Below are 15,825 nucleotides of genomic sequence, written 5' to 3' on the forward strand. Positions count from 1 at the left end.
AAAAATCGGGAACAGTTTGTACAGGAAATGGCAGAGCTTTTCTATCTCTCTATGTGAGAGAAGAAAGGAAACAGCAGAGAAGAAAGACGCCAGAGTTTTAGTTCCTTCTCCTCCAATGCTCCCTTCTGGGTTTCATTCATAATTTACTGCCCCAATGTTCTGTCTGCAATTAGGATACAGAGAGGGAACGAGCACAGGCAAGCCTCTCTCTTCCTGCCAGGACACACACTTGTTCTTATGTGATGTGACTGATGGTCCAGGACTCCCTGTTGCCCTCCACCCCCACCCAACTGTCCTACTTTTTGACAGTGGAGGAATGAAATAAGCCTCCTCATCTCTTGTGCTGCAGTATCAAGAAAGGCCAGAGCTTTTACAGTCCTGGCTGTCTGTGTGGTATGTAAAGCATCCAGTACCCAACAGGACACTGTTTATTTACCACAGTATGAATAGTATGCCATAGGCATACTTCTAACTGGCAAGGACTATTTGAATTTACAAGCTGGTATCTAATTCCAAACACCAGGTTGATACCGTGTTCTCAAATTTTGCCCATTTAGAAAAGGTTGTGCTGTTACACATCAGCGTCAGCCTGTTTCTTTTAATCTGGGTCGCCATGTACTATTTATACAGCCACATCAGATTAAAGCACAAAGAAGATTAGCAGTGTAAAATGAGTTGCATTGTATGTATGTAAGAACAAAATGATAAGTTTTCTTTCATATATATATATATATATATGCGGGCGGTTTATCCTTCAAGCTCGGGTCCTCTACCAGAGGCCTGGGAGCTTGAGGGTCCTGCGCAGTATCTTAGCTGTTCCCAGGACTGCGCTCTTCTGGACAGAGATCTCCGATGTTGTTCCCGGGATCTGCTGGAGCCACTCGCCTAGCTTGGGAGTCACCGCACCTAGTGCTCCGATTACCACGGGGACCACCGTTACCTTCACCCTTCACAGCTCTTCTCTGAGCCCTTGGTATTTCTCCAGGTTCTCGTGTTCCTTCCTTCTGATGTTGCTGTCATTCGGAACCGCTACATTGATCACTATGGCCATCTTCTTCTATTTGTCTACCACCACTATGTCCGGTTGGTTAGCCACCACCATTTTGTCCGTCTGTATCTGGAAGTCCCACAGGATCTTAGCTCGGTCATTCTCCACCACCCTTGGGGGTGTCTCCCATTTTGACCTCGGAATTTCCAGGCCATATTCGGCACAGATGTTTCTGTATACTATGCCGGCCACTTGGTTATGGCGTTCCATGTATGCCCTGTCTGCTAGCATCTTGCACCCTGCTGCTATGTGCTGGATTGTCTCAGGGGCATCTTTACACAGCCTGCACCTGGGGTCTTGCCTGGTGTGATAGACCTCAGCCTCTATGGATCTTGTACTCAGAGCTTGTTCTTGTGCTGCCATGATTAGTGCCTCTGTGCTGTCTTTCAGTCCAGCTTTGTCCAGCCACTGGTAGAATTTCTGGATATCAGCCACCTGCTCTATCTGCCGGTGGTACATACCGTGCAGGGGCCTGTCCTTCCATGATGGTTCCTCGTCTCCCTCCTCTTTCTTGGGTTTCTGCTGCCTGAGGTATTCACTGAGCACTCGGTCAGTTGGGGCCATCTTCCCAATGTATTCTTGGATGTTCGTTGTCTCATCCTGGACTGTGGTGCTGACACTCACCAGTCCCCGGTCCCCTTCCTTCCGCTTAGCGTACAGACTCAGGGTGCTGGACTTTGGGGTGAAACCCTCCATGCATGGTAAGGAGCTTTCTTGTCTTTATGTCAGTGGCTTCTATCTCCTCCTTTGGCCAACTTATTATACCAGCTGGGTACCTGATCACGGGCAGGGCGTAGGTGTTGATAGCCCGGATCTTGTTCTTACCATTCAGCTGACTCCTCAGGACTTGCCTGACCCTCTGTAGGTACTTGGTGGTTGCAGCTTTCCTAGCTGCCTTTTCATGGTTCCCATTCACCTGCGGGATCCCCAGGTACTTGTAACTGTCCTCTATGTCTGCAATGTTGCCTTCTGGTTGCTCGATCCCCTCAGTTCTGACTACCTTCCCTCTCTTTGTTATCATCCGACTACACTTCTCCAGCCCGATGTCATTGCTGTATATCCTGGTAGTGTGGATCAGTGAATCGATGTCTCGTTCACTCTTGGCATGCAGCTTGATGTCATCCATGTACAGGAGGTGGCTGACAACTGCTCCGTTCCGTAGTCAGTATCCGTAGCCAGTCTTGTTAATGATCTCACTGAGGGGGTTCAGGCCTATGCAGAACAGCAGTGGGGACAGAGCATCTCCTTGGTAGATCCCGCACTTGATGGTGACTTGTGCTATGGGCTTGGAGTTGGCCTCTAGTGTTGTACGCCACATCCCCATTGAGCTCTTAGGGTCCTGTTGATCTTGTACAATTCTAGGCATTCCAGTATCCAGCTGTGGGGCATTGAGTCATAGGCCTTCTTGTAATCAATCCAGGCAGTGAACAGGTTGGTTAGCCTGGTCTTGCAGTCTCGGCTGACTGTTCTGTCTACCAGTAGCTGGTGTTTTGCACCTCTGGTATTCTTGCCAATCCCTTTCTGTGTCCCGCTCATGTATTGACCCATGTGCCTGTTCATCTTAGCTGATATGATGCCTGACAGGAGCTTCCATGTAGTACTGAGGCAGGTTATTGGTCGGTAGTTGGATGGGACCGGTCCCTTCTTGGGGTCCTTGGGGATCAGGACCATCTGACCTTCGGTTAGCCATTCCGGGTGTCTCTCGTCAACTAGCAGCTGGTTCATTTGTGCTGCCAGACACTTGTGGAGTGCAGTCAGCTTCTTCAGCCAGTAGGCGTGAACCATGTCGGGGCCTGGTGCTGTCCAACTCTTCATACTAGAGACCCTTGCTTGGATGTCTGCCACCGTGATGGTTACTGGACCCTGTTCAGGGAGGTTGCTATGGTCTGCCCTCAGATCCACTAGCCACTGAGCATTGCCGTTATGGGTTGCGTCCTTCTCCCATATGCTCTTCCAGTATTGCTCCGTCTCCAGCCTTGGTGGTGCTGTTCTCTTATTGTTCCCTTGCCACTGTGGAGAACAGCTCGTTTATTCTCCTGCCTTCTATCTCTCTGGTGTACCTCCTAAGTGGCAGTTTCCAAGGCCTCAGGTATGGACAGCTTGCTGTATTTTTTATGCACCTTCTTTGTCGCGCCTTTCTGCAACTCCGTTAGTTGGCTAACCTCCCTCCATGCTACTTTGATCTTGCCCTCTAGCCTCCTTCTCCATGGAGGGTACTGCTCCTTGTGGCTGTTCAACTTATAGCCAAGCATCTCACTGATCACTGCTGCCGTATTGTAGATCAGCTTGTTAGTCTCGGTAAGCGTGGCTGTAGGTATCATCCGTAGTGCTGCATTAACATCATCAAGCAGACCTTCTGAGGGTACTTCACGTAATCTTGGTAACCGGCTACGGGGGATCCAGGTTTCAAGCTTGGCCATGATCCTATCTTTCAGGTCAGTTCCTCTCGCATCCTTCTCCTATCGCACTTGGGGCTTTGTACCCAATCTCGGGTGGGGGTGATGATATCTCCCCCCTGACCTGGCGTCCTGGCTCCCCCTTGCCGTAGCATTTATGTTGTACCTCGTCAATCTCTAGCTGTGAGAGCAGTCCCTTCTTTCGAATGTTGGAACACTGAGCTACTAGTTGTTTCGCCGTCACTGTGGATGTTAGGTATCGAAGAATCCATAGGTCCCTCATCCTATTCATGTAACCCCTTCCGCCAGGGTTACTTGCGTAGTAGCATTCCAACAACGCCCTGTTTTCGTGTCTTGCCCACCGATGCCTTCTTGTTCCAGTAGCCCACTTCTCGTCAGGGTGCCCTGGTTCCTCAACACCTGACTCGGACCTTGTTGAACCGGGCGACGTCCGAGCCAGCATGCCTTCATATTTATCTGTCTCGCTCATGTCTGCGGTAGGCTCACTTAGCATAGGGGGTCTAGCCTTAGGACCCTTACTGGATACAGACGCCCCAGGCGGACATATGTATGTCCAAAATCCCTGTTTCAGCAGAAACAGTAGTGCTCTATAATTGATGTTATTACAAAACATACTGTGCAACACAATGCCAGTACATGTTAAAACATTTTTTACAGATATTCCCAATCAATTTATTTACTCATATACTGGTTTCTAAAGTCTGTAGAGAAGTGGTTTTTGACAAACTGTCATTTTAAAGTCTTTCTTTTGGGAGAGAACAACAACACTTGGAGACACTTGGGTTGGCAATGCTGTTCTGTTTGTATTTATCTATGGTCTTGTCCAGTGATAACTGTGGTTTCTTGTCTCTCTGTCTGAATTTGGTCATGTCCTTTTTTCTTTTGTAGCCTATTTCCTGTTTTATTGTGAAGGTTAGTTCCTGGTGTGATTTTTGTTTCCTTACTTGTGGCCCAGCTATCTGCTTGCTACACCAGTAGAACTTAAATATTGGTCTTTGGTTCAGAGGCTGAGGGTGGGTTTGTCTCAACAAAATCTACCAAAGTGTTTTCTTGATTTTTATTTTAATATTTTTTGATTGTTTTTATACATGGTATTTTTAATGAAATACAGTGAAGACCCACTGAGTGTCTTGTCCTGTCTTCCTTTGCACTTTTCTCTTTGCCCTCACCCCTCCAACTCACCTCTTCCTTCCCACTGTAACCAAGTGCTTGTTCACTAAACATTACTTGATATTTACAATTTTACTCTCTAATAATGTAGGGTCTTTCAAGACAAAACACCTTGAGGCAACTGATATTGTGAATTAGCACTACAGAAATAAAATTCATTTGAAATGAAGACCCTGTTATATTACCCAAGTGGTGAACTAATGGAAGCTGATTTATTGTGTGCATTGTGTTATTAATGTGGTAGGTTTAATAAATATAAATCATGCAAAATGTATCTTAAATCCACTTTTATAGATTTGCAGTCGAGACGATGAATAAAAATGTTTGCCCTTTGTCACCTACATCATTAAATAGCTGCTTTGATACATGTTTGATAATCCAGGTAAGGAAATCCCTGAAAGTCGATTCAGTTCGTAATGTTTTCACCGGGAGAAACGTTTCATGACTCATCCTTGTGACTTCTTCAGTCTCAGCTAACTTTTGGTTTCCCCAGCCTTATAGTTACATAACAAGTAAAACTAGCATCATTGCCTAACAATAAACTATGAGCTCAGTTTCATGATCGTTACTATGCAAACTGTCACATCTTTTGGTAAATAGCGATGAGGCAATAAACGCCTGTTTTCCTGTTAGCATATATTCAATGAATAACAAAGTATTACTGAGGGAGCTTGAGAATACTTTCATGCTATAACAACACACTTTTACTGAAGTAAGATTTTTAATGCCATAGTTTTATGACTAAAGAAGTTAAATTTGATGTTTACATCTTTTCTATGTTCGGACTGAAGGATTTCAGTTGGCTAAATGCTAAACAGGCTTTACAAAAATGACTCAGTGGTGGGCGGCTGTGTGGCACTGGCTGTACACATCCACATGTCATTTGGCAGCAACCCCAGCTGATACAAAAGGTAAACTGTATACATATACACGTTCATTGGACTCTTGACTCATCTGAGTATCTATTAATCATTCTATGTTACAATTCCTGTCACTAATGTGAGCGGAAATATGGTATGATGTAAGTTTGTTTTTGGACAATGACTGCGTCACGCTGTAGTTTATGAAATGTGCTGTTACCTGCCATGGACACAAGGATATCAAAGTGTGTGTATGAGCTTGTTTGTTTGCGTTGCTGTGGGACGTGGCAGGGTGGAGCTCTGTTAGAGGCTTGCTTGTGAGTTAAAGGTTTCTTTTATAATGTATTTTAAGCTCGGCTACTTCCTAGAGTTGAGTAAGACCTTTGAACCACACCACGCTCTTAAGTTCTCTCATCCCACATTCCTGAGAGTGTGGACCCTGTCGTGTCTGTGCAAATCAAAACATTACTCATGCTAATGCCGAGCCACACCTTGACACAGCATGAAACACCTTTACCTGGTTTCTGTGTGCACTATGATGCAAAAAAAAAAAAGGTAAAGCTCTTAACTTCTGGAAAAAATAAATCTCCAATAAAGCCTTGGTGACCCACCCAGAAGGCTTGTTTTAAGCTGAAAGAGAACATTTTAGTCATCAATGAATCAGCTGCTGACAATTATTACTGTATATGAGAACACAAAAGCAACAAGGATAGGCTGGATGTTTAAACTTGACTTAGAAGTCAGCAGTGTTGTCGGTAAACCGGGAAGCGGCGTCACGCTGTTTAGTCTAACTAGGACCACTGGGAGCAATTAGAGGCCAGCAAAGTCACAGCGGTTTCCCTGTTAGTCCAACACTGGTTTCTGAGGGATATCCCCTCCTCACTTCTTTTTAATTTGCTTATCCATGCACAAACTTTTTCCCAGCAGCATCATGAACAGCTCTGTTACTGTCTCAGCACAGCTCTGGATGGTTTATAGACGGTAAAGACTAGAACAAACAAAAGAAGGTTAAAAACAAAAAGCCTCAGTTCTCAGGAAATGCATCCATACTCAGGTTGACAATAAGCTGTTTCATGCAGGTCTTTGAAGTTGGAAAGCTCTTGAACCCACACTGAAACAATTACTGGCAGCAGGGTGATAGTTTTTTCTTTGAATTGATGCTTCTTAAACTGGAGCAGTTCAAAGCCAAACAATCCTGCAATTACTCTAAACTACTGTGTCACAGGTACGATGCTCATTTTGTGGAGCAATTCAGGTTTATTTCTTGTTCCCGGACACCTTATTCCACACTGACATAAAGTCAAACATACCTACCAGCTGCTGGCTGTATCAAATGTGTATGATTATTGAGTTTTAACAACAAAAAACAGCAGAAAAAGTATTTACAGAGTGAACAGTTAGAAAAATTCAACTTTATTTGGCACTAATGACCCAAACAGTGTCCGGTCTGATAGAACCTGATCTGGAAAAGTTAGTGAAGTATTAAAAAAGGTATTTACAACCCCTCAAATGGGATACAAGGCTTTAATTTTATTAAAGTGCCTGTGCTTTAAGTAGTTGAGCAAACATATTGCGCAGACTCTTAAGGAACTGCAGTCGGGACTGAATAAAAGATTAACAACTTTTGTGTGAAGGTATTTTTTTTAAAATTTCTTTTAAATTGATTTCACGATACTTTGTCTCTTATGGTGGCAACTTGGCATATTTTTATCATCATGAGAAGCCAGCTGAGAAGCCTGATTCCAGCTGATTATGAACACTGTATGAATTTTCTACCAGCTGACAAAGTGTTTGAGTATGCTGCAAAACTTATTGTTTAGATCTCAGCACCCACACTGCAGCCAAAAGCAGTCACAGCCAACTGCCATCTGTCTCTTTGTTTAAATTGTGCCAGACTTTGATGTTTAAGTCTTAAATGTTTAAGTCTGGCACAGGCAGAAATAAATACTAAAGAGAATATTCAACATTTTCAGAGACAGGCTGGTTTCTTGATAAGAGTAGAGTGATACTATTGTTACGTCTGTATTCAATTTGTGTTAACATGATGATAGCATAAAAATAACAATCAGGGTATCACAGCTGAGCTTGTATTGCCTTCAGTTAATAATAATGTTGTGGCTCAACATGGTTTCCAAGAAAGTAGGTGAAAAACAAGCTACTCTACATGCATTTTGGGGTTTATATCCGTCTGTCCAGCAAAATCCTCCGAAATCTTGTTACAGGAGCTTTTAAATAGATAATTATAAGACTTATAATATTTTCCTATTTTTATTTTATTTGTTTTATTTTATATTTTGTTTAAAATTGTTGTTTTCAGATAGTTCATTTTTCTTTTCTTAATTTTTAAAAAGCATTGGGTTTTAGGTCCTTTTTCATTAGTTTAAGTGTTAGTTTTAGATTTTGTTATTAAGATATGTTTGTACTGTTGAACTGTAAAATTGCTGAAATTCAGAACAGTCCAAAACAATGCAGTGACCTGACCAGTCCCGTGACTGATCTCAACCGAAAGGGTACCCCAGATCTGGCACCCCAGATCAGGCGGCATTCATGTAGGTGAAGGAGCCTAACCCTTCCATCCCTTACAGATTAAGGTCTCAAACAGAGAGCTGGAGGCAGTAGAGTAGAGAAAGAGTACCTGGCCATCCAGTGGGTCTTTGACTCTCTTTGTATTTACCTCCTGGGGTGCTCTTCCACCCTCTTCAGATCATGCCCCTAAGTTGGGTGGATGGGGTAATGTGGCGGGTAGTGGTTTGTAGCTCAGCTGTATGGGAGGTTTGGAGCAGTGGGCTCAGGGTGTGGTGTCAGGGTAGGGTGACTCATACAGCTGATCCATCTGATCATGTCTCCCCATTGTAACAATTCTGGGTTTTTTTTTGTTTTTTGAGAAATCCATGGATAGAATTTGTTGTTAAAAGGATGAGACAGCTTTACATTGCAAAAGATATAACAGTAGGTGATGAAAATTTGCAGCAATGACATCTGTCCACTTGATCAGTGAGGACACCTAAAGAAGGAGTAAAGTTTTCATAGGTGGATCAGACTTGTTTTAAAAATAAATTTTGCAGCAGCAGAATTCACGTGCAAACACACAAAACACTGACTGCACCAGTCACTAAATGTGACTCTTGCTAACTAAACAAGACCAGTTGCACATTAAGGAGAACAAACAAGATTTTCATGCATTCAGATTATCTGCACACCCACAAAGCCAACAAAGGATCAGCTGTTGTCTGTACTCTTCTAAACTGTGCAGTAAATACACTTCACCCTACAGTAGCAGAAGTCCAAGAATGTATTACACGCTGCTCAGCACTCGAGGCATGCACATAACTGTTTCTCTGTGTCCATATCAAACATGGGCAGCTGGCCAGACAACGTGCAAATAGCTATAAATGTGCCACTCAGACAGACTTAATCTCATGTGATATGGAGCAGGAGGAGTTTAGACTGTTTAAACAAACTGGAGTACAAAATTATAGGTTAGCTAAATTCTTGCCCCCTGAAGCTAAAAATGATATTAACTGTCAAAGAAACCTGCAGGTGTTTGCATCAGATTGTTATGTAACCCTTCAGTCAGTTAGAGCAAAGGAGAAAACATGCTGTCTAATTTTGTACAGTGGCAATTAGTCTATTTTCTCTTAGGAGAGGATATAATATCTGCTGTCAAGGCCAAAATAAATGTCGCCAATAAACAGTCCAAGGAGGGTAGATGCACTATATTGCCGAAAATATTTGGTACTTGCTTTCACATGAATACCTGAGTGAACTTGAGTGGCAACCCCTTCTTAGCCCATAGGGTTTAATATGAATTCGACCCACCCCTTGCAGCTATAACAGCCTCAACTTTTCTGAGAAGGCTTTCCAAAAGGTTTAGCATGAGAAGGCCTGGCTCGGAGTCTCCACTCCAATTCATCCCAAAGGCGTTCCATTGGGTTGAGGTCAGGACTCAGTGCAGGGGCAATCAAGTTCTTCCACATTAAACTTGCTCATCCATGTCTTTTATGGAACTTGCTTTGTGCACTGGTACGAAGTCATGTTGGAACAGGAAGGGTCCAACCCCCAACTGTTCTCACAAAGCTGGGAGCATGAAACTGTCAGAAATGTCTTGGTTTGCTGAAGCATTAAGAGTTCCTTTCACTGTAACTACGGGGCTGAGCCCAACTCCTGACAAAGAACCCTAAACCATAATCCCCCCTCCACTAAACTTTAGAGTTGGCACAGTGCAGTCAGGCAAGTCCTGTTCTCCTGGCAACCACCAAACCCAGACTCGTCCATCAGAATCCCAGACGGGGAAGTGTGAGAAGGGCTGTCAGTGGTTCCTGAAAGTTTTCTGGATAGGTACAAAAAAATTGTTGCACCACAAACCTCCCAGTGCTTGCTTGCAGATTGCCATGGCTGCCTTCAAACTTTAAAACACGCTAGCAAACTGGAAATGGAGAAGGTTCTCCTTTAAAGTAAAAGGTCTGTCACATGTTTCAAGATGTGCAACTTCTACTTTGAAGGTGAACCTTTTCCATTTCACAGTTTCACTACATCTCAAAGAGTAGTTGGAGAGCGTTTGTAGACAAGTCCGTCACTTTCAATCAAACTAGGACTGCAGAAATATGCTAGGGGTTGCCAGGTGTGTCACTCAATGGTCTGGTCTGCATGACCAGGACTTTAGCAATCATTTACCTTGTAAGTGTCATCAACCTCCAGTAACTACTCAACATATCACATGTCTGTGAAACCTCAATAATTAAGTCTAATATAGTGTAATATTAGCAATGATTGACTAAAATGGTCATTAATGGAAAGGTAGTGTGATGTTGTTTTCTATAAATGTAAATGATTTTGTCTCCTGCGAACAGTATAAATTCTAATATGGAGCATAATTTGATGAGAAGTGAACTCCATTAAACTGACCACAATCTACAAATGAACATCATGCTTTATTCTGCATCACCTGAAAGTAGCAAAATGAAAAAAGCAATCATCAGGAAAGTGTTTACGTTGGACACAGAGCAAAAGAGTCAAGAGCCAACATCTTATAGACTTCTATGAAACATTTTTCAACCAGAGGAGTCGCCCCCTTCTGGCCATTAAAATGAATGCAAGTTTAAGGTGCTTCACTTTTTAAACGCGAAAGGTAAAAGCTAAAACACTAAGGATGAAGCTTTAAAAACAAGACTTTGCAAATTTATTGTGGACTTCGGGTCGGCTACATCTATATGTTATATATTTTATATAGCTGTGGTGTTGCTGTTTTTTTTTAACTTGACACACACATGTAACCCTTTTCTGTGCAATACAATACCACTGTACTATTTTCTGTGTCTTTTACGTTTGTGTGAGCTGGGAACTCAACATAATAAATAAGACCATCTGAACTCATCATTTTTCATGGGCAAAATGCACAAACCCCAAAATATTAACTGGATAGTCAGTGATAATTTTCAAAAACAGTCTTAAATATATTTTGTTGATGCTTGTTAAAGTACTTCTATTGTACTAAATTCCACTTTGAACCAAAATTATTTTATAATAGCCGAACAGGATCTTTAAATCTTTGTTATTGTATTCACTAGATAGTTATTGCTTAATGTGTACCAGTTTCTGTAAGCAGTATCAGCACACAACAGCACACTGCATCCAGAGAAGATGAACGAGAAGAGAGAAACAAATAAGCTCAGTTGTATTGCAGAGATCCTCAGTCGATGTAAGGGGTTGCCAAGTGTGTTTTATTGGCATGCTCATCCATCAAAAGGCCAACACAGGCTGAATCTAAGGTCAAAGGGATGCTTCTTGGAAGGAGATAGACAGCTTTTAATGATTTAAACAAGAGACAGTAATTTTGTTAAACGTCAGCGACCGACAGATTCATGGATCTGTTTTTCTTCTGTCATTTCAAGATCATTTTTACAGGACAAGGATGGTGGAGTATTGTTATTAATGCTAAAATGTCCTTTAAAGGCAATAAAGAGCTGTGAGGAGTGACGTTTTGTGTGTTTAAAAGGGGGAGAAAACCCTCTAAGCTGACTTCTGTTGTTCCATTTTTAAGTCTCCACTGGCTGGTAGATGCCTACACTCCTCTTACATTCATCAGCCAAGAATATATTTGATATAATGGTTGGTGTCAAATTGGAGAAAAAAATGTGTCAAAGCCAAAATAGGTAAATAAATAAATAAAAACAGCATGCAGTAGAAGGCTGGTGTTAATTTCATTCCTTAATTATCCAGGCTTAATTAGCCTGGAGTGGGAGCATATGGCATTTATTTTAAGAGCTTCTGACCAAGTAATGCACCGCTCTTCATGGTGGAAAACCCTTCTTATGTAACAAGAATGTAAAGCATGCTTTGCGGTCGAAACAAACAGTGGAAACAGAGTTTAATTTGAACACTAATCCCACCATGATACACTGGACAATTATTTAAGTTGACATCGTGGGAATAAAGTTTATTTTTAGGTAATAAAATTTATAGAATGAAAACAAAAAAAAAAGAAATGTTTTGTGTATTTTATGTATTCAGGCATGTGCTTGTACTGTATGACGTGAACAAGGGATATAAATTTACTGCAGAAGGCTTCTAAATAAAATGGACTATACTTTCTAAGAGGTTTGAATAGGCTGAGGCTGAGTAGCACAAACAGAAAAAAGCAGAGGGCTGTCCTCTTCAGAATATACAATACTCTGTAAAAGTCTTGATTTACCCTTAGCAAAGAACCAATTATGAATGACACGGGACCTGAGAGATGTCATCTGGGCCTTCAGCTGATCCATCTATCAGTAGCAACAGGTCTTATGGAGTAAATACAAGTTTGAATTTTTGGCTCAAATCATCATCATTATGTACAGAGGATGTCAGGAGAGTGGTACCACAGTGAGTGTCTGCAGTAATGTGTAAAAGACAGTGGAGGCTCTGTCATGTTTGGCAATTTTGTCAAAATTGATGAATTATGAATACAGAAAAGTGCCATCAGATTTTGATCCACCATGCAGTACCATTTGGAAAACTGATCTGATTGGTAACCGCATCATTTTTCAGATTGACAACGACCCCAAACACACTGCTAATGTAGTAAAATCATACCTGGATAGAAAAACACACAGTGCAACACTATCAGTCATCGATTGGCCTCCCCAGAGCCCGGACCTCAACATTATTGAAGCAGTGTGGGATCATGTTGACAGAGAACAGAACAAAACATCCAAAGAAGAGCTTTGAATGTCCTTCAAGAAGCCTGGAGAAATATTCTTGAAGACTACTTAAAGACATGACAAGAAAGCTGTTCAGGCTGTGCTGAAGAATTAAGGTGGTCAAAGCAAATATTGACTTTCAAGCTCATTAGAAGTGTACAAACTCTGTTTTTGCCTTATATGCTGTATTTCTGATAGATTGCTGTGGTGGCTCAAAACTTTTTCTTTTTTTTTTTGCAGCATTGTAATTAACAAAGCCATTCAGATAGAGCAGTACTGCTGAATGAAACTCAGTATGTTGGATGAAACTCAACCTTTAGTTAACCAGACAATGTCCTTGACTTCACGCACACTGAACCAGACCCACACACTTACTTATTACAAGTTAAAGCTGTAGGTGAGACAACACATACCTACCTGCACAAATATTTCATGAAATTATTGTTCTTAAATGTTGCAAACATCTTTGTGGCTAAAACTTCATGGGTTTTTTTTTTAAACTCTGAACAGAATCTTCTATTTAAGCTTTGGGTCTTAATCAAATTTGCTGTAATCTAGTCTTTAGCTCATAAAAATCCACCTCTCAGCAACATCTCTGAGCTTTGTTGAACAGCTGTTCAAATAATGCAAAAGACCCACAAGGACACAACTCAGATGTGAAAAGTGTAGAGTTATAAAGTTATGGGGTTTCTCAGAGGCTGATTCAATTCATTCTGATGTGATTTCATCTTCTGAAAAGGCAGCTTCATTGTTTAATTAGTTTCGCGTTATGGTTGAAGTAGCACAGTCACGCCCTTGTTAACCCGACAGTGGGACTGTCGCCTCAGAACCGTCAAGTGGCCCAGTCAGGCAGAAGCTGGGACAGGGTGTACCAAAGCAGCACTGCCACACTGACAGTTACAGTGGACATTTGGCTTGTGTTTTGCTCGGGTTACTGTTGTGGATGAACTGATTCACTAACACCACCTGACCTAAAATCCCATCCCACGCCCCTGCTGATGCTGAGCCACAAGACACGGTCCTTTCATTTCCATATTTATGCTTTTCATCTGAGAAAAGGGAAAAAACAAGAAAAGAAAACTTGCACATGTCAAGGAACACATTCAGCAATAACTCTTGTATAAATATCTGGCATAAAGCAAGAAAGCCAAACAGATAAAGTCAGGCATTCAGTGGTTACGGCTGCCCCCTGTTGTTTAACTTCAGTAACAAGAATGCTCCTTCCTTGTTAAACTAACACACTCATAATAACAACTGGTGTACATTTATCCCAATAACAGAACAATTAACCCACATTAATCTGACACTACAGTTCGATGACCACTGACTGCTTATGGTTGTGATGACTGCTGCTGACTCCTGAGCTCGGCTAGCTGTCTCCTCATGTGGTAGATATCATCAGACATTTGCCTAAGGGCAAGTAGGCACAACTTAGTAGCCTTTAGTATTTAGAAGCGGGACATCAATCATCTCTTTTCTGGCATTTAGAGCTATTTGTAGCATGTCTACTGTCACATGTTTATAGTATTTCTACCTGTGGTTGGCTTGTGCCCTGCTCAGCTGGCAGCGTAGGCGCTTCATGATGGCTTCATAGCGCCTGTTCTGGATCTGAGGAAGGGGGAAAAGTGATGTTGTTGATGCTTTCTTTCAGACTGAAACATAACTCATGTCTTGATACAAATTCTATCTAGGTGATTTAGCTGTTTTATGAACAAATGTCAGCCTCATAAGATGTCCCTGGTTTCTGTTGGGTAAGTCTGCACACCTCTATGTCTTTCTTTATTTGGGCATGAATCTCAAACTCTTTTTGGAGCCGCTGTCTCTTCTCAGATATGGTCTTCATCTTCAGGGAGACCTCCTCTTTCAGAGCTTTAATCTCTCTCTACACACATGAGCATATAATAGTTATGGATACTGAAGATCTCTGAAAAAGAGCCCTATGATTAAAATGAAGAGACCACCTTTGCCATCTGCACTGTGTTTCCATTTGGATTGTTCAAATCTTCCTTCAGCTCCTCGTTTTGCTTTCTCAGCATCTGTACTAGTTCTTTCTTCTCCTTCAGCTCGTTATGGGCCTTTGTCTGGATCACTGCATGCAAAACAGCTGCCCTGTGGCCTTCTATCTTACTTCGGTAAGTGTTGAACCCTGCAAGCGCAACTTGTGCAACCTCCTCCTCCTCACCTATCAGAATCTGGAGTTCTGTGTTTTCCTTGCTGATGGATACACAGCGATCATGAAGGAGTTTGGTCTGCTGCTCCAGCTGCTCCATCTCACTTTCCAGCACTAGGATTTCTCTCACTTTCGATCTCATGTCCTTGTCTATGCCCTCGTTTTTCCTCTCAAGCTCTGACAGAGTTGCCTGGAAAATAAGGCAAACCAAAAAGTCCAATTAAGTCATACAGAAAGCCACAAACTATGCAAATAAATGTTTACTTCACTTTCTAGACAATTTTCTCCCGTTGTGTTTTTTTAATTATATTTTGTGACTCTTTTTGATCATTTGACACCTCTTTGTGGTGGATTTGAGGCACATTTTGGTTAATTAGGTCTCTTTATGTAACATTTTATGACTTAGTTACTCTGACGGTTATATTTGCATCATTATACATATAGTATAGTTCTGGGACACACAGAACTGTGCTCAGTAGGCTGAGTAATGTGTCCATGGTAAAAAAAAAAAAAAAAAATCTATCTAATATGCCATCATTTTGTATTATGATAGCCACTTTATAGGTTATACTATGTTATTACCATTGTACAAAGCAGGAATGGGCAATTAATTTTTCCGAAGGGCCACATAAGAAAGCGGGACTGTTGTGGAGGAGCAGATCAAAAAGCTTGTAAAAAAGATAAAATAAAAAATTGCTCATTTGGCCCCTTCAGAAAAATAATTGCCCAACATGTTTTGCATTTAGTTAATCAGTGTTGTAGGGGAATAGGGTTAGAGATGAACCTGCAGGGTACTGAGTGTCCTCTGTTTCTCTTTCAGGGCCTCTTTCTGGGTATAGCCATGTTGACTCACATCCTCCACTGCCTTGGTTAACGAAAACCCAGGCGGTCCTGGAAATCATGAGAATCACTTTGTGAAAGTCTATAAAATAACTACCTGGCCGCCAATTTAGCCAAATTTTCATTTTCATTGGCAAAGTTT

At 41.8% G+C, this 15,825-nt stretch overlaps 1 protein-coding gene across 2 annotated transcripts; it reads right to left on the minus strand.

Annotated features, from left to right (window-relative positions):
* Window positions 1-11,532: 11,532 nt before the first annotated feature.
* ccdc122 (coiled-coil domain containing 122) lies at window positions 11,533-15,806 on the minus strand. Of its 2 annotated transcripts, XM_084922621.1 has the most exons (5): window positions 15,628-15,806; window positions 14,635-15,033; window positions 14,439-14,555; window positions 14,208-14,281; window positions 11,533-14,083 (listed from the first exon to the last, which is right to left on the minus strand). In XM_084922621.1, the coding sequence occupies exons 2-5, from the start codon at window positions 14,983-14,985 to the stop codon at window positions 14,005-14,007; spliced, it is 621 nt and encodes a 206-aa protein (XP_084778747.1). In that variant the 5' UTR covers window positions 14,986-15,033; window positions 15,628-15,806; the 3' UTR covers window positions 11,533-14,004. The 2 variants fall into 2 exon arrangements, with proteins under 2 accessions (XP_084778747.1, XP_084778748.1); XM_084922622.1 differs by lacking the exon at window positions 15,628-15,806 and having other exon boundaries at window positions 14,635-15,322.
* Between the last annotated feature and the right edge of the window lie 19 nt (window positions 15,807-15,825).

Source organism: Perissodus microlepis, chromosome 23, assembly GCF_051167445.1.
Source record: "Perissodus microlepis isolate ML-2025 ecotype Zambia chromosome 23, ASM5116744v1, whole genome shotgun sequence".
NCBI classification, from domain to species: Eukaryota; Metazoa; Chordata; class Actinopteri; order Cichliformes; family Cichlidae; genus Perissodus; species Perissodus microlepis.

Coding starts and splice junctions, on each gene's coding strand:
- ccdc122 (XM_084922621.1), bottom strand. CDS start 14,985: ATGAGATCGAAAGTGAGAGAAATCCTAGTGCTGGAAAGTGAGATGGAG. Junction 14,556..14,634: donor ACACAGTGCAGATGGCAAAG/GTGGTCTCTTCA, acceptor TCATGTGTGTAG/AGAGAGATTAAAGCTCTGAA. Junction 14,282..14,438: donor AAATAAAGAAAGACATAGAG/GTGTGCAGACTT, acceptor CCCCTTCCTCAG/ATCCAGAACAGGCGCTATGA.